Source organism: Bactrocera latifrons, unplaced genomic scaffold (assembly GCF_001853355.1).
Source record: "Bactrocera latifrons isolate USDA-ARS-PBARC rearing strain unplaced genomic scaffold, ASM185335v1 scaffold_22, whole genome shotgun sequence".
NCBI lineage: Eukaryota > Metazoa > Arthropoda > Insecta > Diptera > Tephritidae > Bactrocera > Bactrocera latifrons.
In genome coordinates, this window is record NW_017535741.1 from 1,424,633 (window position 1) to 1,445,620 (window position 20,988).

Here is a 20,988-nt window from a genome sequence, read left to right on the forward strand (position 1 = left end):
AAATATGAGTCATATCTGTCAATTCTCGTTGAAAAAAAGTTCTTTATCGAAAGAAGACACGTAATTTTTATATATAAATATTATATTTTTAGTACCGATTAGCTTGATTAATTACTTCCACTACGATAGACTTAGTTGGTACAGTCACTGGCCACATTAATATCAGTATTCAGGAAAGCTGCAGTTATAACGAAATATACATATATGTACATTGATCATCCACAACTTTTGGTACGAAGGTACCGATCGATTTCAATCAATTTTACCACAACCATTTCTAGAAGAAATTAGTAAAGCAAATGTTCCACAATTTTATGTTTTAACCAAATCAAAAGTTATAAGTGAAAAGTGAAAAGTGAGGCAAATCAACATAGGGTACGTAATTGGTTATTTACTATATACCGATACGCAAAATGGGAGCGTCAAAMTAAATGTTTACAATTCAATCTTTTGGCCGAAATTTTTGGCATTAGAGAAAAAACCGAGTGGACATTTACTCTAATAWGCAAGTCCTTAAAGTTCAGCGAGATAAGGAGCATACGCGGAGGCTGATGAGACACTGGAATGTTGTCTTTGTGGATGCCCAGCCTTCAGTCGGATGTAATGGCATATATTCCACTGATTCCAATGCTCCAAATTAAGAGATATTGGGCAGAAGGAATGGAAAAAATCTGGTTTTCTGCCAAATCTCTTGAGTTGCTGAACAAATATTAATTTGGTTAACACCCGGCACTACAGATGGCCGAATGATGGCTTAAGTGCACCCGTTGCCTCTAATAAGCTAGCTCTAAACTTAGCAAATCTTAAAGTAGATTATCTTCATTCAGAAAAGTAGTTTAGATCCCACTATTGGCTCAAGTGTGTTGGTTAATTCTGGGCCGAGACTAAATGAAAAATTKTAGATAAAACATGGTTTTATCCCAACTCAATAACAATTTAAGTAATATGAATTTTTTCTAGTTCGGTATCACTTCTTAGTCTTGGCTTGTAGTATTGATAAAATGRAGTGGTCAACCTAATAAGTTTACACAATGATGGTATTTGCTCTCCATCCCTAGAATTTTTGTGCTCACTAGCTTCCGAATGACTTTCGCTATAAAATATCACACATATATATTTTTTTATTTCTCCTAAACTTCATTTTGTAATTATAAATTTAGCTTTGGAATTAAAATTGAGTTTCGCAGGTARAGAATGAAGTGAACAGTGAAATAAAGTAGATAAAAGGCAAGAGCGATAACACAGTTTAAATGAGAAAAGTAAATGAAGTGCCTGACAGTGCCCTGGGGTTGCGAGGCGCAAGTGCGCTTTTGCCCACGTTATCGCCGTCCAATCCCGCAATACTTATGTGCTTTGCTTTCACTTGCCGTCCCGGCCAACAGTTCGACTCTTCGAATTCTAAGCCCGTAGTTAGTTGCGCCGAGAAGCTTTGCGCTAAAAATAATATTATTGAAGGATTAAAGTTTGCACGGAGTTGAATTGCAATGCAACCAGAGGACGCCATGTAACGGTGCTCAACTCATATTTCCTGTACTACGCCGCTACGAGTTGGGGCAACTTTGGCGCCAGCAGCAGCAGGTGCAACAACAACAGTTATAGCAACACGATGAATAACTACACGAGATAGAACGTAAGTCGGAAGGATAATTGAAGTAGTTACACGGATAAATGCCGCACATTGCGCACGACAAAGGGTGGGAGAGGGAGGCGAAGCGCCTAAGTGCCGGTAGCTGGCTACTTTGCTCTAGCAATGGTGGCTTCGCCGTGAACTATGAGTGTGTTTATAAATTTCATTGCTGCGTATTTGTATGAATTTATGAGTTTGTGTGTGTGTCATGTGTATGCCTGTCCGTCCATTTAAGGCGCTTCGCGGAAGTTGTTCCGCTAAGAGTTTAATCGGCAGCAGAGTGACTGCGCCAGAAACAACAGCATACAGCATTTTGCACTTGGGTTTCTCTGCATTTTTACCAACTTAAAAAGATGCTGTCCATTTTGCTCTTAATTCCCAGAAAGGTCTGCTTAGTACGTTCATGAAGTTCGTTGAAAACTCGCAGTTCTGCTGCTAAGCAACTTTTCAGAAATATGTTCATTAGATAACTAAGCGATTGCTTCATTATGCCGTGCATAGATTTAATGCAAATGAAATACAATGAAACAAATACAACTATTTGAGTTGCTAGCAATGTTGTCTTATTGTTGGTGGGTGGTTAGGGAGTCTTATAATGCAATATCTTTGGAATTAAGCTTTCGTAATGTAYAAAAGCAGTCAGAATCACTTATAATGCTATCTAGTCAAATAATTAGCGTTTTCTTAGTTAGCGTGGGCAACTTTAAGTTTCTGAGCATGCACATTATTAAAAAAAAAAAATTGAATTAAATACAAAAAAAAGGTTTATTTATCCGCGAGTYTGACAATTGATCACCTGCTTAAAGAAAATAGAATGTGAGCAAAATTTATGATGGATATGCAAAAACTGAGAGACTAACTGGCATATAMAATATASAGACAGACATAGCTAAATCGAYTCAGCTCGTCATACTGATCAATAAATCTATTTTATGGGGTTTCTGACGTTTCCTACTGGGTATTGCAAATTTCGTTTACTCTGTTCAGGATACAAAACGTGATTGCTGAAGTGATTATTTTGTTCAATATTTTTGTATGGAAGCTATATCTATAGTGGTCCTTTCTAAGCATTTTTTATGAGGTTGTAGCGTTTTTTTGTGTAATAGTCTATCAATACTAAATGTTGTAAGGATTACTTGTCAGATAAAACTTTTCCTTAAAATAAATTAGTTTTAACCAACTAGTTTTTATAAAGGCTGAATTATTTCTTGATCTGATATCAGCGATTCCAACAAATTAATAGGTTCTTGATGAGCATGGAACATGAAGAAATTTTCAGATTTCAACTTTCTTTCAAAAGTGAGGTTGGATCTAACACCATATGTATGTAAATAAAGCGAAGATATTCATAAAGATAAAAGTAACTGGACTGAATTTTCCTTCCAATTTTGATGCATAGATTTTGTTCGTTATTATTGGGTTGCAAAAAGCATTACAAAGAACTTACTTTAGTTTTAGACTATAGAGACATTCGTCAATATAATTTATCTAATTTCAAGCGGATCTAGATTTTCTTTTGAAATAAAATTCCAATAGTGGCGACTAGTAATGTTAGCTTTGAGAAAATAAATAAAAACAAAAAAAAAAAAAATGAAAGGAAAAATTTTTCATAGTTAAGATCCAGCTCTCAAGTAATTGCTCAAGAAAAAAAAACATTATTTCTTCAAGTAATTTTGACAGCTGGTTACGCATTGTGAATGATTCACATTACAAGAGCAAGGGAGAATAAACACAGAAAATAAACTTTGTGTGTAATATATGTATATGTATGTATGTGTGAAKTAACATAAATATTTGCATTGCTATTTAAGGAATGTTGTTGATGATTGGTAAGATTTATACAGCATTTCGAAATGAAATATACTTCATAATAATGATTTTAACTAATTTAGGATGAACATATCGATTTCTTTGAATTTCCAAATACTTGATTTCATGTTTCTTCGCAAAAYCAGGTTTGCCATATTCGCATTTTATTGAAAAAATGTATTGAAAATTAGTACTCGATTTCTTTAGAGCTGCATACTAGCACCTTTCCTGCTGTAAATTCTCTTGAAGTGGAAAAAAATAAATCAAAATATGGCTTAAAATATTGCAGCTGACTAACTGAAAGAAGTAGGACTGTCCTTCATTACTATGCCAAATATGAGATAGGTCTTACAATCAATTTATTTACAGCAGCTGCTTAAGTCGTACAACTCAGTAATGCGTGGCGATTTTTGCAATGGTTAAAAATATCGAACAAAGAATTTGTCTAAAATTTTGTATTTTTAACCAAAATTCGTGTGCGGAATCGTTGGGAATGTTRGAAAGGCTTATGGTKATTCAGYTTTATCAAGAACACATGTCTACGAGTGGTATAAAGCCTTCATAGACGATCGAAAGATCATAGATAAGTACATGCCTCGTTCTAGACGACCTTCGAATTCTTCAACATATGAAAATTTAAAAAAGAGAAGCAAATAGTYCTTGAAAATCGTCAGGCAAATGTCTTTCGAGACTCCGTTCGAATGATTTTGTTGTATAATTTGGTTATGAAACGCGTTCTTGCTTGACTCATTCCGACTTAAACRGGTCTCTTTTGACATGYTTGATCGTGCGAATTGCGAACCACATTCATATAGAACGTTATAATTGGCGATGAGACATGGGTTTATGAGTTTGACATGAAAACAAATCAACAATCACCGGCATGGAACCCGCACTCAGTCGATCGCAGATATAAAACAAAACTCGCAGAAAGAGCTGAAGGCCATCCCAAAAAGTGCTTATGAAAAKTGGTGAGTGAGTTATTTACAATTTCTGGGTACTTTTTTGTCAGATTGTATTTCTGCGATGCAACTTTTATGTGACTYTGGTGTTATCGGTCAATTCAAATATTATCATTATAACACAAAGTCATAGACGTAAATCTGTATCCTATTGCTGGTCTGCAGATAGTATGTGCTTCCACTTTTTTATGGAAAGAAAATTTACTGCCAACATTGGTAATCTTTTCAGTTGATGTTTTTCAGAAAAAGTATATTCGATAAAATCTACTAATTCAAAATGAATAACCCTTCTCAGTATCAATGGGTTTAAATAATATATGAGGCACATGAACTTTCAGGGAGTTTGTTTTTTTAATTAAAGTAATTAAAAATCTGTTTTCGCAAACAGTTCCTTAAAAAATTACTCTCCATTTAAAACCTGTTGCACTATTTCTCCAAAGCATTACATATTTCCTACAGGGTCTGAAYCAATTAAATGTATCACGCTCGCGTTAAAGTGATTTGCAAATGGTAGGAACTCAAAAGTCAAGACACTTACCGCTTAAAATTGTTCCACAATTAGGTCCGCTATTTGTTATATGTCCATACATAAATGCAAAATAACTGTATTGTGATAAATACTTTTTATTTCCGACAATAAAACGGTTTTGTTACCATTTCACAATTTGAAATCACTTAAAAATCTCAYGTCATGTCACTACACTGAAAAAAAAGATGATTATTAAATAAAAAATATTTGAATACAATCATGTAATTTTCCACAAGTACTGTGTGAGTATTTTTCATRGTGCTGCGGCATCGATTTCTCGCGTATGTTGACTGCTTTTAATTAAATATTTTGTATTCCGTTTTAATTGAATGTATTTTAATGAATGCTTAAACACGCACAGCATACTGAAAGCACGCGCCCACACACACACACACTCACATCACACGTAAGTGCATTGCACATGCGGCACTTGAAGTCAAGTAATTTGCTCAAATGCAAATGGACACAATCACATCCGGCGAGGCGAGCAGCGCGTAGCCACCAACAGCCGCACGATTCGCAGCAAGTGCGGCGGTCAGTAACGGCACCACGAAGTGACGGGCCGCGCTTGCAACTTCAGCCGCACATGCAATGTCGCACTTGCAACTCAACTGCTGCTGCTGCTTCTTGCGCTGCGCTTCGTATTTGTACAACGGGCTGTTGACCCGATGCTGTGTCAATGATGTTGTTGTCTCACTGTTGCGTTAACACGTGAATGTTTCCGCGTTTTTCGTATTTTTCAAACAAACAACTTGGCTGCCTTAATTTCAAGCATGAGAAGTCGTTAATTTAATTCCTTAGCAACCGTTTAAGAGTCCATAGTTATTCAATGTAATTGAAGCTCACGTGGCGTTAAAATGCAACACTGCGCTGTTTGTGCTTTAAACACGCCAAATGAAAAAAAAGCAACAACTTTAAGTCACTGCAACAACAGCGTAAGCARCCATGCATCAATTACACTGGCGATAAATTGAGCAGCAGCGGTGGCAGCAATCAACCGCAGCGCACGAATGCAATCGGCACACTCAGCCAGTGATTCGCGTGTGTGATTGTTCATGATATATGGCTTTTTGTTGGCATTCGCTGCTTTGGCTCATGCTTCTTCATTATATTTTTTTATTTAAAATTAAAATATTTTTTTAAATTTGTTTTTGTTTTCATTTTTTTTTTATTATTTAGTTAGTTAATTTCTTTGAATCTGCGCACTTTGCTTCACTTCGCTACTTCAGATTTTGGGTTTCACTGCTGGAATGACTTGGCGCTGCTACTGCATGCTGTTCGTTTCTTTTTCATTCCTTGACAAACTAGCTTTAGAATTTTGAACAGCACACGGCATTGCACAACTAAATTTCAGCTGCAAGTCACGCACGCTACAACATCGCTTGCGAGCGAGCGAATTGTGCAAACGGATTTTCCTTAATTCTTTATTAACAAAGTATATACATATGTACATATATAGCAAGGCATGTACTTTAAATGAATTACTGCAAGTCGCACACAAGGATACTATATAGTATGATTTCGAAAATAATTAGTTAGCCATAAAAAGTGAACGGCCAGCAAAAACCCAAAACGTTATTACACGTCCACGCACGGCATACACGTTCGCTTACATAGAGAGCAAAAATACAACTGAATCCTCGAAGCAAAAGCACCCAATCGGCAAGAAAATACGAGTGCAGGAATTGGCCACACGACAGGATGTCAACATGCCGAGGATGCTTGGCACGATTAGTGCAARTCTCACTTCAACATTTGACTGTGGTGAGTATGGCGAAACGATGTCACACGATTGTTAAGCCAGCCACCCTCGGTCGTGAGCGCGTAGGCTTGAGCTAAAGGCTGATGTATGAGAATTAAGCATTGCKAATGAGTTGGGAGTGTTGTATCTCGTCTAACACAATATGAAGCATGTAGCTGCCTCTTAGCAATGCCGGGAGAATGTGAGTAAGTGAGCAGGAGTATAAGCCGTACTCAGAAAACTAGCTGAGTAACCAATAAACAACTCTATGATAATTGAGTAAAGAGCACGACTGAGCACGTTTGCGTTTTCATGCCGGTTTTTTCTTCAGTTGCCACGCTTTTGCTGAAGTATTTGGAGTGATAATTTGCAGGCTGATTTCCAACAGGTGGTTGTCCAAATTCTAATRCGTAACGCAGAGTGAGTTCATTTCGAAGTTGAGGTGAAATGAAAAACACTTTGTCAGTTTTCATTTGTTTTATTTCGAACGAATTATTCTCATGTCATGAAATATATGTGAGAAAACGTTGTCAATTTAGGAAAAAAGTACTATTATTAAATAGAGAAGGCGTACACATAAATATATAAATAGCAAGAATGAGCAACTTCGAAGAATTTATTGGTCTAAGCGATTTCGATGTTGAAATTTGGCGCATGTTACTTGCTGAGTTCCTCGGAACATTCTTCTACGTGTTCGTTGGCGTCATTAGCACAGTCTCGTTATCGCATAATCTGATGACCTCGGTGGTGCCGGTTGCCTTCGCATTTGGACTGGCAATGTCAAGTATATCGCATGTGGTGAATAGGGCTAGTGGTGCGCACCTGAATCCTGCTGTTAGCATCGGTCGGCTGGTCGTTGGACAGATGAAATTTCTCAAATGTTTATGCTACATACTAGTGCAATGCTTCGGTTCGTGTTTAGCGGCATTTTTGGTGGAAAGTATTTGTCCGGGACCTTCGCTCGAACGGACGGACGGTGTAACCAGACCACTATACATGGGTGTTTGGGAAGCGTTGCTTCTTGAAATGTTCATTACATTTATTATGGTTATGGTGTACAAATCAATGGCTGATCCTACGCGTGATGATTTACATTTATCTGGACCATTAGTTGTGGGACTTTCAATCACAGCAGGTCATCTTGTTGGCTATTTGTGTTCGTCGGCAAGCATGAATCCAGCGCGTTCTTTCGGGCCGGCACTTGTAAATCTCAATTTCAACGCTCACTGGATCTATTGGGTCGGACCGATTTTGGGTGGTGTCATGGCTTCAGTTTGCTATCACTTTGGTGTGCAGGATCGTGAAGCGCTTAAGCGGAGACGCTCTAGAAGAAATAGTGCCAGACGAAAGAGTTCTCTGAATACTTAAAAATATACTTTAAAATTACTAAATTCATTAAATCTATGTTGGTTTGCAATGCAGTTGTATATTTTTAGTGAGATATATAAGTTTTGCTTAAAATTCTTCTTCTTTATTGGCGTAGACACCGCTTCCGCGGTAATAGCAGAAGTCTCTCGTCCAAGCCGTTTTTTCGTTTTCATCGGGGTTGTATTTTACATGGCGGGTTCGCCTTCTCACTTCAAATGTGTGTTTTTTGACTCGCCAGAGGATATTTGGTCTAAGATCGGAAGTCGAGAGTAATCGGTCTAGAATGCCTAAGGTAAGCCAAAAGTCATTGAAGTATTTATGGTTATTTCAATAATAAGGAACACTTCTTATCCAGCGGGCGGCATAAATACAAGATCTTTTATCTATGAACATTACTATAAATATAATATAGCGAAGCTTCGAAAGGTGCTTTGTTTACATCATGTTTCTTTAGAGTTATCAAAAAGAGGGTTAATAGAGTAACAATACTCGTTGAGTAGACGCCGAGCCGAGTACTTTGAGAGTCCACTCTTCAGGCACCCTGAAATAACCAATATGGTCTTGTCGAAATTGAATGTACGGGGACATAGGTCTCTCTCTATTCTGCTGGTTTTTGAATTCCAAAACTGCAGTTAGGTGAAACAGAGTCACAGAAGATTACAATAACAAATTTTCCGTTAACAGCACAAAACAGCTGAGTTTGCAAAATAAGAACATACTATAGTTAGCTTTTGAGGAGTGTGAACGCAGCTCTCGTCACTGCCTTGAAAAGCAATTCAATTTGAAAAAAATAAAAACTTATAAACAAATAATATAAATAACMAGTCGCCCACGTTTTCATTAAAACGAAAAATTTAAGGAAGATACCAAAGTACAACTGTAATGGGCTGGAGAAAGATTGTTGGTACTAAAGACTTCAATAGAGCAAGTGTGATACTGTTGGCAACAGAATTCTTTGGCACGCTTGCCATCGTCTTCACCAGCATCCTTACAATGGCACAACAATATGTTGACCAGGAGGAACTGCAGCGAGCAATAGATACCACTTCCAGTGGCGCCTCAATGGAACAAATTTCGCTCGGCTTAGGATTGGTGTTTGCCGCTGTRGGCCAGGCGTTGGGCCGTCGTAGTGTTTGTCATTTCAATCCCGCTGTAACTTTAGGATACTGCGTTGTCGGTGAACTGAGTTTAATTATGAGTTTCCTATTCGTGGTTGTGCAATGCACTGCTTCTGCTCTTGGAGTCTGTATGGCGCTAGTTTTACTACCGGAAAAATTGGCAAATAAACACCTAGGTGTACCAAAGCATCCGCATGTATCGGTGTTGGGCACTATTGTTATTGAAATGCTGTTGACCTTTATATGGGTCTTTCTGGCACGCAGTGCTGAAAGTCATAAAATGATGGGCTTACGAGATACGGCACCACTAGCCGTTGGTGCCACAATAATAGCGGCTTACTTAGCTGCATATCGGTTGACCGGCGGCTGCATGAACCCAGCCCGCTCTTTTGGGCCAGCTGTGGTGTACATGGATTGGAAGGATCATTGGATTTATTGGTTAGCTCCATTTGCTGGTGGCGTACTGGGAGCTTTGACTTATGAATTCCTATTTAAGATTGCACCGCATAAAGAACAAGAAGAAGCGGAGGAAAACGCGGACTAAGCCTTGCTTAGAGAGAAAAGTTGAATATTCGATTATTGGATTGGATTGAAGAAAATTATATAACCATGTACTTATGCAGTTATTGATCTATATCTATTTAGGCAATTTTTACACATCAACCTGTTAGAAACAAATAAAACTGTATTTTCTTATATTGGCTAATTTTTTTGTATTTGGAAATGCTCCGTAATTCTTACCTTAATCTTTTGCGGTGTTTTCGAAACATGTTCCCTTGATGACTTCTCTGAAGGTAAAGGATTGCTCATGTGAATACTTTGGCCGCTGGATGTCCTAGAAGGTTGCAAAATACCTATTTTTCCACAAAACGGCCGTTTTACTCTCTAGACGATTGCCATGAACCTGATCGGAGTAGACGGGAGGTTGATGATTTTCCTGAAAACCCCAAGTGTCTTCTAGGTGATGATGTGTCATAATTACAGTTAGCTATGTGTCGCTAGCATATTAGCAGTGGTGAAAATCCAAAACTTGAACTGAGCTATAAATATTTGCCACGAATCTGTTGAATATACTTTGTGGGTTGATGTCCACTTGCCTATGAAAATTATTTCACATCATGTCAAAGTATCGGAAATATTTTCTAAACAAAAAGAAAATATAATATAGTGCCAGTTCCGCCTATTCTCAAACTACGAGAGCATGTTTCCAGCCTTAGGTACGAACGAATTGAAAAGCTATTTATTTCGGCGGCAACTTCTTTGTGAATTCTTCGGGACATTTGTGCTGATGCTGGTGCGGAAGACGGTTAGTACGGTGGAGGACACACAATGGGCCGTAACGAAAATTTCATTCGCTCACGGACTGACTGTTGCTGCCTTAACCAAATTATTCGGTCGCATAAGCGGCTGCCATATCAACCCTGCGGTTTCGATCGCATTTTTCGTTGTCGGTGAAATGAGCACGTTACGTCTATTCTTCTATATTATCATGCAATTGTTGGGCGCAATTTCAGCAGTATTTACGTACACATTGTATGCTTTCGCCAATTCGAATGCAATTCAAGARCCTACTGCATTGGAAGACTGGCAAATAATATTACTGGAACTTATACTCACAACCATGTTCGTAATGCTGTTTCGTACAATGGCAGACGTACAACACCGCAGTCAACGGAGTTCCGCTTCTATGGCCATAGGGTTCGCCTACACCGCATGTCTTTTGAGTGGCACCTCTATATCGGAGGTGGCCCTGAACCCGTTTCTGCATTTCGCTTCTGGACCGAATATATTTGCTGGCAATTTTACACCGGCCATTGGATCAACTCTGGGTGGCATTTTTGGAGCACTGACCTATGAGGCCTTATACATGCCGTATAATCGAGAACCGCGTACATCGAGCCTTTTCGATTGGCTACGCGGTACTCCATCAGCAGAAAGCAAATCAAATCAATCTCGTTTGTAGATTACACTTTCATTCATTATTATTCTTTAATAAAACTGGGTTTCATYAACTTCATTTTGTTTTTGTTTTGGATAATACTTTGCTCGAGAAAACCAAAAGGTTTCATTCAATTMATCAATGTATTGCCTTTAGAGCTTCGAATAGACTTGGTGTTGAAGCCAACCTTAAGTATTTAATCTTCCAACTTCTTTGCGGTAGAACCATTGTGGTAGATTGGGATAGTGCATAAGCACAACACAATGTAAGCAGAGGCATCTCAGAAGAGCGAGTCCCTGGCTATTCCTTTTGATTATGACTGTTAATGATTGTCTGGAAAAGCTTGAAAAGGCGGATGCCGCGGGATTGAGAGCTCATGGTTGAGGGATATTATTTCAATAGCGTGTATGAGCTAACTGGGTTACCTTAATATCGTAAGGTTCTGGGTTGGTGAAAATTTCCTCTCTATTCCAAAGAAGATCGAACGGTTTGGAGTGGCTCTATGAAAGAGTATTCTTTTTATTGTTCCACGGAAATCTTGTATGGTGGAAGACGCTAAAAAACGGCCAGTTCTCATCAGGATTTGTGATGTACTACGAACAAGTCAACTATGGAGATGAATGCTTTGCTGCATATAGCACTGGTGAACATAGCCGCCAGATATGTATTCGGGGAAGCTGCCTACAGACTCAGATAATCTGGGTACCTAAATGACGCCGAGCCTGGGCGCTGTGAAATCCTCRCAAACTTTGATTTCATTTCGCATGTCCTTATAGCTCGTAATATATCGTAAGAGTTCTAGGGAGCTCTTCGCTTTCGGAAAGGTTAGTCATCATACCKGATGCCAGTTACGTCAGCTACAAGTATTTGGAAGTGATATACAATCAAATCAGCACTCCTCCTGGAATGCCCCGCTTTTCCCACATCAAGGCTAAAACAGATTGTCATATATTTGGGCATCTACGTGAAATAGCACAAATACATATGGTAGATAAAAATATCTTAGCAGATTTGTGAAAAGTTAAGTATACTTTRCCGATAACTAATACATATCCAACTAAAGGAGTTTTTCTGTAGTCTGACTTCAAGAAAGACTGGACAAAACAGTATAAAGTAAGTGTGAGCCCTAACCTAAAGCTAAGATGAGATCAAAGACCAATATGTTGAGTTAAGTTTATTTTCCAAATACATATATCTCACATATTCGGTTTAAGAAATTCTGTAAACATGTCTATGTCTGAGCACTCCCGAACAACAATAATAAATCAGTGCTGCCAGACAACCGCCCGCCATCGGCCCTATCCAATAGCAGTAGTGAAAATCCCACTCATTAACAATTATGGATGCACTCAAGGACCGTACTGGATTAACGCCGCCACCAGTTAGTAGAATTGCTATTAAATAGGAGCCCAAGACAACGAAGCCTATAGCAAATGATCCGTTACCGAATGCATCTTCATTTCGCCGCTCGGTATTTACAATTGCCATGATTATCCAAATAAACGCTGCTAARGCTTCGACGATGCAGAGTTCCAACAGTTCCGTACTCATCGAGGGCCTTAAAGGACGTTGATCCTGGTACATTTCCTTATCAAGTACCGATAAAATAATCACAGTCGCCGCCAAGCCGCCGAGTATTTGCGCAATTACATATCCAATAAAACAAAGCAGACTCATGCCACAAACTAAGAATATCGCAAGACTCACAGATGGACTGAGATGTGCACCGCTTATATTACCAAGCGCGTGCGATACCGAAAAAGTAGTGCAGCCCAACGTGAACGCCACTTGAACAGGCGAGGCATATGGCCACTCCGTTTCGCTCGGCTTGAAGAGAGTGCACAAAATACCGAGTAAGACGAAAAAGAAGGTGCCGAGGAATTCAGCAAACAATGCACGCACAAAATCCAGGTTCCAGTCGGAGGCACCGAGAATCTCCAGCCAATCTGTCATTGCAGTGAGCGTCCTCGGTCAAAATAATAGTCTACTTTATTCTCTTGCCAGTATTTAAATTTGTTTRTAAATAATGTATGGGAAATCGAAAACTGCTCGACTATCACTGCTCCAATATTTCTATATTTTCTTTGCWGTCAGATTAAAACTCAAAAGAGTTGAAAATAAATTAAATAATGCCAGGACTTCTTATATAAGTTCGTAAGCAGAGTTATGTTATTAAGAGGCTTACATACTACGTATTACCCAATCATTTCACACAACGGATATGTTGTTCACTAGAATCCCGTAGGTATTAGCTTTATGATTGCCAATATCGATTGTTTTTTTTTTTTTTTTTTTTTTTTTTTTTTTTTTTTTTTTTTTTTTTTTTTTTTTTTTTTTTTTTTTATTAATTTCTACTTAGTAATATTTACGAGTATCGTTAGTAAACACTTAAAGTGCTGCTGGAATTTTGCACATGCCTTCACATTCACTCGCGTGTTGCTACATTCGGCTTTATGAACGTGTTACATTTTTAAGGTTATGTTAAGTATTCATGTACAAAAAATACCGCAGTTTCTGTTTATACCATGCACACCGAAAAAAGCTGATGCCATTCAAGTGGAAATTGGCATAGTTGGCTCGCTTAGTAATTATGCAGTATGAGATTATTAAGTGCTCTTGTATTTACACAAATACCAGATACTTTAAGCATAATTAATTGTATATTAAAGAAAAATATTTGGGTCAATTACTTTGGCTATAAGTACAGAACATATGCATTCCTGCGTATTAAAGCAGTTGTTAATGTATTCGTGCTGTTGTGTATAGAGTTCTCCTGTGATGGAAAGTTAGTAGTTTTTAGAGCGAATAATTACATAACTATTATTATACTGTCTAAGCATTTTTTTACAGAATATAATAGTTTTTTYCATACAATGATKGTTTCTAACACATACAACTTTTCGATAAAGATATTGTGTTACATATACCATAAATGATTAGGTCGACTAGCTTTAGCTTTTAGTTGATCGAGCTTTATTTGAGAGTTCCTTGGCATCCAACAGAGGACAGGAGGCAGCAGTTATCTTCATACTGGGAAAGGAAAACTACTCCTCGTCAAAATCTTATAGACCGATCAGTTTAACCCCGTTCCTACTAAAAAGTATGAAGAGGATCAGCGAYGATCTCATCAAAAGGCAAGTTCCATAAAACCATTCGAAAAAAGGAAATGGGTTGATATCACCTTAAATGAGGTAGAAAAACTAGAATTCATCAATCATTGATGCGGAAGGTGTATTCAACAAGAATGGCTGCGCTGATATTGGTTATGACTTTTTTCGATATCAATTAGAACTTGCCGACCTGATAAAGTCATATGCAAAGCCATATATTAGAAAAAGGTATTAAAATCACTTACCAGATCACTTGTCTCACTAAGCAATGAGACACCTTATTCCCTTTGCTGTGGATCGCCTCGATCAATGAATTACTATTTCTTCTCGACAAGGAGAACTTGTCCTCTGTCCAGGGACCTCTTATGCCGGCTCATAGAAAGGGCCTTTGAGATCTTTGTCTCCGGACACAGCCTAACTGTTAATCCGAAGAAATAACAAATCTGTCTATTCACAAGGAAAATATTTCGCAATTCAATAACCTCAACCTCTTTTAGAGGTGGAACTATTACACTCTCGAGCTCTGGTTATTATCTCAGAGTTATCCTAAATAAAAAACAGCGCTTCCGGTACTCCTGTAGAAGACCATTGGCCCAAAGTGCTATCCATTTCATACTCACATAAGGTGCGGTGATATGGTGGAAGGAATTATCGAAAAAGTGCCGGCATTCTTGAGAAGAAAAGGAATATTAGTAATTGAAACCCTATAAAATGTATAAATCAGGTCTTGAGATATCAATCAAACATTTTCACACGTTCTTTTCTCCTCAAGAAAAAATCACTGGTACAGGTGAAATGAACCTGTTTGCTGGGGATTKCTTAATAAACTCGGGTTAAGTGGTTATGTGAGCGAGAAAAGGAGATCCATTAGGAATTTAACAAAACATTTTCATTGCCCTCTAGAGAAGGATGAACATGACGCCAACCAACCAATATAATGTCAGTAGCATAGTTTTAAAGATTTATTGCAAGTTAGAAATCTTGATTTTTTCTGACATATATATATCTTCCTACCCACTTTAATGYAGCCAGAAGCCAATTTGTGTTCTACTTAAATGCAAATATCTAGCAGTATATAATATATGCTGCCAATTTATATAGATACCATTGGCTAAAATAAAACCATCCAATGGGCACATTAACCTCGTGTACTAATTTCCCTCCCAAATGTCCAGCAAATTATTTTTATTGCCAACGCCAATGGCATATAATCGCATTCGCTCGTTTGTTTGTCGATTTCAGTGTTAAGCATCTAATCGGAGAATTCACCTGCATGTTGGCAATTTTGTATGATTTTCTTCTCAGCATTGTTCTCTTGCAAAGCGACCCATGTTAAAATGACTGCACTACTTATGCTTTTTGCCCTGATCTGCGGCGTGTTGTTGCTGCTCTGCACATTACCCACTTTTCGTTTCTTATCTGCTGCCATTTGCTCAATTTTGGGRAGTTGTTGGACAGACAGTACATTAATTTTATGACTTTATTTTGATGGCTATGCTTGGTGTTGCCAAAACCGTAAACATAACGGCGCCGTGGTTGGCATTTACACACACTACTTTATAAATACCTAAGCATGTGAGTGCATTAAGATTTCGGAAGTTATGTAGCAAAAAACTTATGAGTGCGTACATATGTATAATTTTGGTTGAGAACTATTCACGCTTTTTGTTCAAACGGAAATTGTACCAGATACAGCTCGGATGATGCTTTCAGCCATGCCCATAATTATGTACATATGAGTGTATACTAGTACATTTAGCGTATTTTGGTCGATGCTGAAAGTATTGTGCTTAATTAAAACAGAAACTTTGAGCAATGGCTTGCCAGATGGACAACTCATAACTATTGATTTACTGTTATTCATTATTTATGGAATCTTTGATAAAAAAAAAAACAAGAAAAGTTTATAGCAGAGTTAACAACAGAGCGGCAGTCGTTTCTTCTTTTCGTTGTGTGGTGCCAATTAAAGATTCCTGGTTCTTCTCCACCTTGTCTTTCTAACGCAGTGAAGRTCTTCCTCTTGTTTTGCTTCCCATAACGGGTACTGGGTCGTATACTATCAGAGATGGAGTATTTTCATACATTYAGMCGACATGACCTCACCAGCGTTGCCGCTGCCTGTTAGTGAGGAAAGTTGTGTCCTCTTTGTCATTCACCAGGAAGTGGCCAGGAAGGATTATTTTATATACTACATGGCTCAAACAACTCACGACTTCTGGTGTTAGACCAATAACTCTCTGAGAAGCCAAAGGACCTCCATTAGAAAGCGTTCTAAATACCCTCAGAAAGAAAATAATATAAATATATAAAAAACACCCCCAATGAAGAGAAGAAACATCGGACGAAGCTTTAAGACCCAAAACAAATAAACTGGATTCGGTAGAGGACGTTCCTAGCTAACGAACGGTCAGTTGTCTCTGAGCACCTGAAGAGTCAGGACACACATTTTGKCGAGCCAGGAAGGGGTCGTTAGTGAATACCGGAAGAATGAGTAAATCCAAAGTGAAAACGATGCTCATTGTCTTATTTGACATCAAAGACATCGTTCACCATGCATTTTTTCCTCCTGGACAAACCGTCAACGCCAAGTTTTAAGTGGAAGTCCTCAAGAGACTCAAACGAGTGGTCAATCGGGTGCGACAAGAYATCGCAGCCGATTTAAAGTTGCCCACGACAACGCCCTGGCTCACAGCAATCTAGCCAAGCCCGGCATTCCAACGCTTCCGCAGCCGCCCTGCAGTCCAGATGTGACCCTCCGGACATTTTTTGTTTCCTTGCCTGAAAGGACCGATGAAAGGCAAGCATGATGTCTTCCGTGATACCTTCAATGATTGAAAAACCCCGCTGTCAGCGCTGCATCAATGCCAGAGGAGCTAATTTTGAAAGTTTTTTTAAAGAAATGTAACGATTGGTTCAATAAATTTTTKTAAATCGGCTCAGTCTTATTATGCCCGGGTTTCCTTTTCGGCGTTACACACTTCGTGGCAAACTTAATATACCCTGGTCGGGGTATACAAATGGCAGATATTGTAACAAATGATCAGTGTTGATGATGCAATACTGAATTCGATTATTTTCGTTTATTTTCGAATGTTCAAAGTATTTTCCAAAGGCAATAAAACTCCAACTCTCTGCGCCCATGGCTTTACAGTAATTCCATCTGCAATTTTTACAAAAAAAAAAAAAAAATTAAAAATTGTGTAATCTTTTTAATAGATATTGTTAATGCATTCATTTCCGTTACCAGAAAATCCCCAAACTTACTGCATATACGCTGCTGGTCGCCGCTTCAGTGGAACTTTATAGAATATACGCTTCCGCTCCATGCGACACATCCGCTTAAAAATGAATTTATMGTTCTTTTCATTCGCACTGCAAATGCAAATGTCGGTACGCACATATTTACATTACATATGCCATACACACATACATATGTATATGYATGTACACACGTATGTTGATCGGAATTCACATAGTGAGCGGGTTCGCGCGCCTGCAACAAAGGACGAAAACAAAAAAGCGTGAAAGCTTTGAGCAGCCATTTGTTAGAATAACAAATTTCCACTTCCGCAACAATCAAAATTTCGCATAAAAAATTATTTGCAATTCCTTTCGCAGCGGTTTTTTTGTTGGCGAAAATACAAACGAATTCTAAAAAGCAAATTGCCTGCAACGAGTTGAATTCACGTTATAATAAATGCAATTGAACTGCAGTGCATAGCTGCCAGCAATGTGCGGACGTCAAAAAACTAACAAAAAGTTAAAGGGAAAATAGAAAAAGGTATAAAATAGAAAAAAGAACAAAATTAAAAAACTCATTAGCGGTGTGAGTGGCTAAACGGATGGAGGGAAACACGTCCAGCACCCGCCGTGGATGCGTTGATGCATTTGGAACTGCAAGATGCCAGTTTTGCTTGCCCTAAACACACATACATACATACATTAACAGTTATATATTCATACATATGTGTGTGAATACCATGAATATAGCACATACATATGTACATATATACATATTCATGGCCCGAACATTTGCAAGCAAGGTCGTTGCTAAAAGCGAGCAAAAAATAGGATGTCAAAAAGCAGACGTGCCACAAAATAGAATGCGAATTTGAATGCAATTCGTGGCAAAATTCAAGCGTCAACAACCGGCAACAACAGCAAAATACCAATAGTACCGCAACTGTGACTCGGCGCAAAGCATTGTAAAAATGGCCAAAACGTAACACAAAACTACTAAAAAATGGCAATACAGCAGTGCAACAACAGCTTTTTCACAAAGTGAGGCAATACTAACGAATGCCTAATAAAACATCAACAAAACTAATAAAATGAAATATTTAACAGAACGCACAAAGTAAACATAGAAAAACAACAAGCACAAGAAAAATACATTGAAATCCACTTTTGTGGAAACAACAATACAACTTTTTTGGAACGCGCGTGAGTTTCTACTCTTTATGGTGTGTGTGGTCACTCGCTAGMAAGCAAATGCAAAATAYTASAAAAAACMTCAACTTATATACTTACATACATACATACATACAACTAGAATAGTGCTATTCAGCGCTGCTATGCGAAGAACTGCGCGCTGGTGCATGCATCGAATGCATAACGGGTTTCGATTTTATTTAGAAATTTGTATTTCAGTGCTGCATCTCACAGACTAGTGGCCGCAGCGCTGGCTTGCACTGGCAACTACATAACTATTTATATACAAGGCAAAGGTTTCAATTTTCGCCGGCCTGGCATTCACATGAATTCGCTGCGAGTTCACGAAATCAGCTCGGCAGGAACGYTAATAAAAAACAACCTTTGGACGCGGTTAACCATTAATCGGCCATTTATTCATAACTAAAACATGTGTTCCGACGGCTTTATACAAATCGGCTAATTGTTGGCCTGAATAGATGGTAYTCATTTGATATTACATAGAACCTTTCTAAAAGATCCACTCGATAGTGGGTCCGAAATGTAAAGTGAATGATTAAGATAATTCCTCTCTTATTATTAACAGCAGAGACCGAATCAATTCTGGTGACACGTTATGCCCACAACCAATTTCGCCTAGTGTTGCCGTAAGTGACCTACTTTGCATTTCTATCAATTTTGTTGCGTTATGTGTTTTACTATGCAAATTTTTTCTATATCCAGCCAATTTCTCCTAAGAAACCGAGACAGTGCTTGCAGGACTGTCGGTTTTTGCATAACTAATTTTTCTATCGATATTTTCGATAATTGGTTTTCCAGAGCATCTTTGATATCAAAATTACCGGAAAGGAATCGGCCAAAACAAAATTCTAGGAAATTTCTGTTAAAGTATCAGAACTCTCGTTCTTTGCTGTGTGCTCAGATAATATTAAGTCAAGAAATCGCAAAATGGTCTGAAGGGTTTTTATAGTACGAACTCTTATCTTTCTAACGCGATATAACCTAACTTGATCGAAGTTTTCATTATTTCAATTTATTAAAGCCATCTACTATGTTTGGTATTTCTTGTTACTAGACTTTATACCTATGTCTTCTAAGATTTAGGTCTAAATACACAACATTTAGACYTAGTTTTGTTTGTATCATTAAAACGATGGCAACGTTTGCCTGTTAAAATGTGTAGGTGTCGTTCCTCATAGAATTATTTTTAATTTTCCTCGATGTATTTCTGATATTTCGAGACCTCATTTTTTTGTTTTTTAAGAAAAAAAAACGCAAAAACTTCAAGTTTAATGGGAATAATCATCATTCGAAAGAACATTCTTTGGCATATCATCAGTTGATTCCAATTTTCCACTGACTCGTTCGAGCATTTCGACTGATAACAGACGAAKGACACGCCTGATGTTTTGCTCTAAGGCCTGAATGAAAACGGGAATGTACGTATAAACTTTAAACCTTACATATTCCCACATAAAAAAGTCTAACGGTGTGATATCACACGATCGTGGTGGCTAATCGACTGGCCGAAAACGTGAAATTATCTGCTCACTGAAGTGTTCTCTCAATAAATGCATAGATCAATGTGAAGTGTGGGAAGTGGCGCCGTCTTGTTGGAGTGAAATGTCGTTGAGATCGYGAGCTCCAATTTCAAGCATCAAGTAGTCAGTTATCATGGCGCGGCTTCATTTTTGCAGAAATATGAACCGGTGATTCCACCGGCCCACAAACCAAATCAAAATGTTGCTTTTTCTGGATGAAATGCGGCGTGCTCTTTGTCCCAATTACGGCCAGTTCGCTTGTTTACATACAAGTATAAATGGTATACTTGTATAAATTGAGCTAGAAATGGTCACTGCTGAACTACATTTAGCTCGAAAACGTCGGGTCTTTTGGAACTTTCCAAGTGTTCATAAAGCTAAGCGATGTCATTTGGGAAGGTCGAGCGTTTTCAGTTCTAGCTGTATTTTGTACGCTGTTAATTTAAGATCTCGTGCATAAAATGCCCCAAGTTGTTCCACACATCAGTTGAAATTGTTGCGAGCGGCGTCGTATCGACTCTTCACGGTCTTCGTATACACTGTCAACTAGGGACTATATTTTCTTCACTGCGTGCTGAACGTGGTCTTTTCGGTCGAATATTATACAGAAATGAATGTTGGGTCTCAAGAAAGGTGATGATGTTGCGAATAATACGCTCAGTAAGCCACTTATGTTGACCATAAGCTGAGCGAAACGCGCGAAATGCACTATTCAAAGAACGTGAATTTTCGTAATCAAATTCAAGAATTTTATTCAGCCAATGTTGCATTATTTCACTTTTTTATGTTTTCTATTGGGGAATACGGAGACTG

At 38.2% G+C, this 20,988-nt stretch overlaps 6 protein-coding genes across 6 annotated transcripts in view; 4 read left to right on the plus strand and 2 right to left on the minus strand.

The window, feature by feature from the left end:
* LOC108968519 overlaps positions 1 to 6,475 on the minus strand; it is a 129,532-nt gene extending 123,057 nt beyond the window's left edge. Inside the window, exons 1-2 of the mRNA XM_018932605.1 lie at positions 6,399 to 6,475; positions 4,937 to 5,100 (exon numbers count right to left, since the gene is read on the minus strand). Coding sequence (XP_018788150.1) covers positions 4,937 to 4,988 — 52 coding nt within the window. The 5' untranslated portion in view covers positions 4,989 to 5,100; positions 6,399 to 6,475. The remainder of the gene's footprint in view (positions 1 to 4,936; positions 5,101 to 6,398) is intronic.
* The window catches only part of LOC108968544 (protein bicaudal C), a gene marked incomplete in the record, with an annotated part of 334,273 nt that overhangs the window by 216,677 nt on the left and 96,608 nt on the right, over positions 1 to 20,988 (plus strand).
* On the plus strand, positions 7,214 to 8,077 carry LOC108968546 (aquaporin-like). Its single transcript, XM_018932640.1, has one exon. The coding sequence runs from the start codon at positions 7,266 to 7,268 to the stop codon at positions 8,034 to 8,036; it is 771 nt and encodes a 256-aa protein (XP_018788185.1). The 5' UTR covers positions 7,214 to 7,265; the 3' UTR covers positions 8,037 to 8,077.
* On the plus strand, positions 8,740 to 9,804 carry LOC108968545 (aquaporin-like). The gene has a single exon (XM_018932639.1). It carries the CDS (start codon positions 8,919 to 8,921, stop codon positions 9,696 to 9,698), a length of 780 nt encoding a protein of 259 aa, XP_018788184.1. The 5' UTR covers positions 8,740 to 8,918; the 3' UTR covers positions 9,699 to 9,804.
* On the plus strand, positions 10,281 to 11,148 carry LOC108968547 (aquaporin-like). The gene has a single exon (XM_018932641.1). The coding sequence runs from the start codon at positions 10,356 to 10,358 to the stop codon at positions 11,115 to 11,117; it is 762 nt and encodes a 253-aa protein (XP_018788186.1). The 5' UTR covers positions 10,281 to 10,355; the 3' UTR covers positions 11,118 to 11,148.
* LOC108968520 (aquaporin-like) lies at positions 12,303 to 13,157 on the minus strand. The gene has a single exon (XM_018932607.1). It carries the CDS (start codon positions 13,044 to 13,046, stop codon positions 12,303 to 12,305), a length of 744 nt encoding a protein of 247 aa, XP_018788152.1. The 5' UTR covers positions 13,047 to 13,157.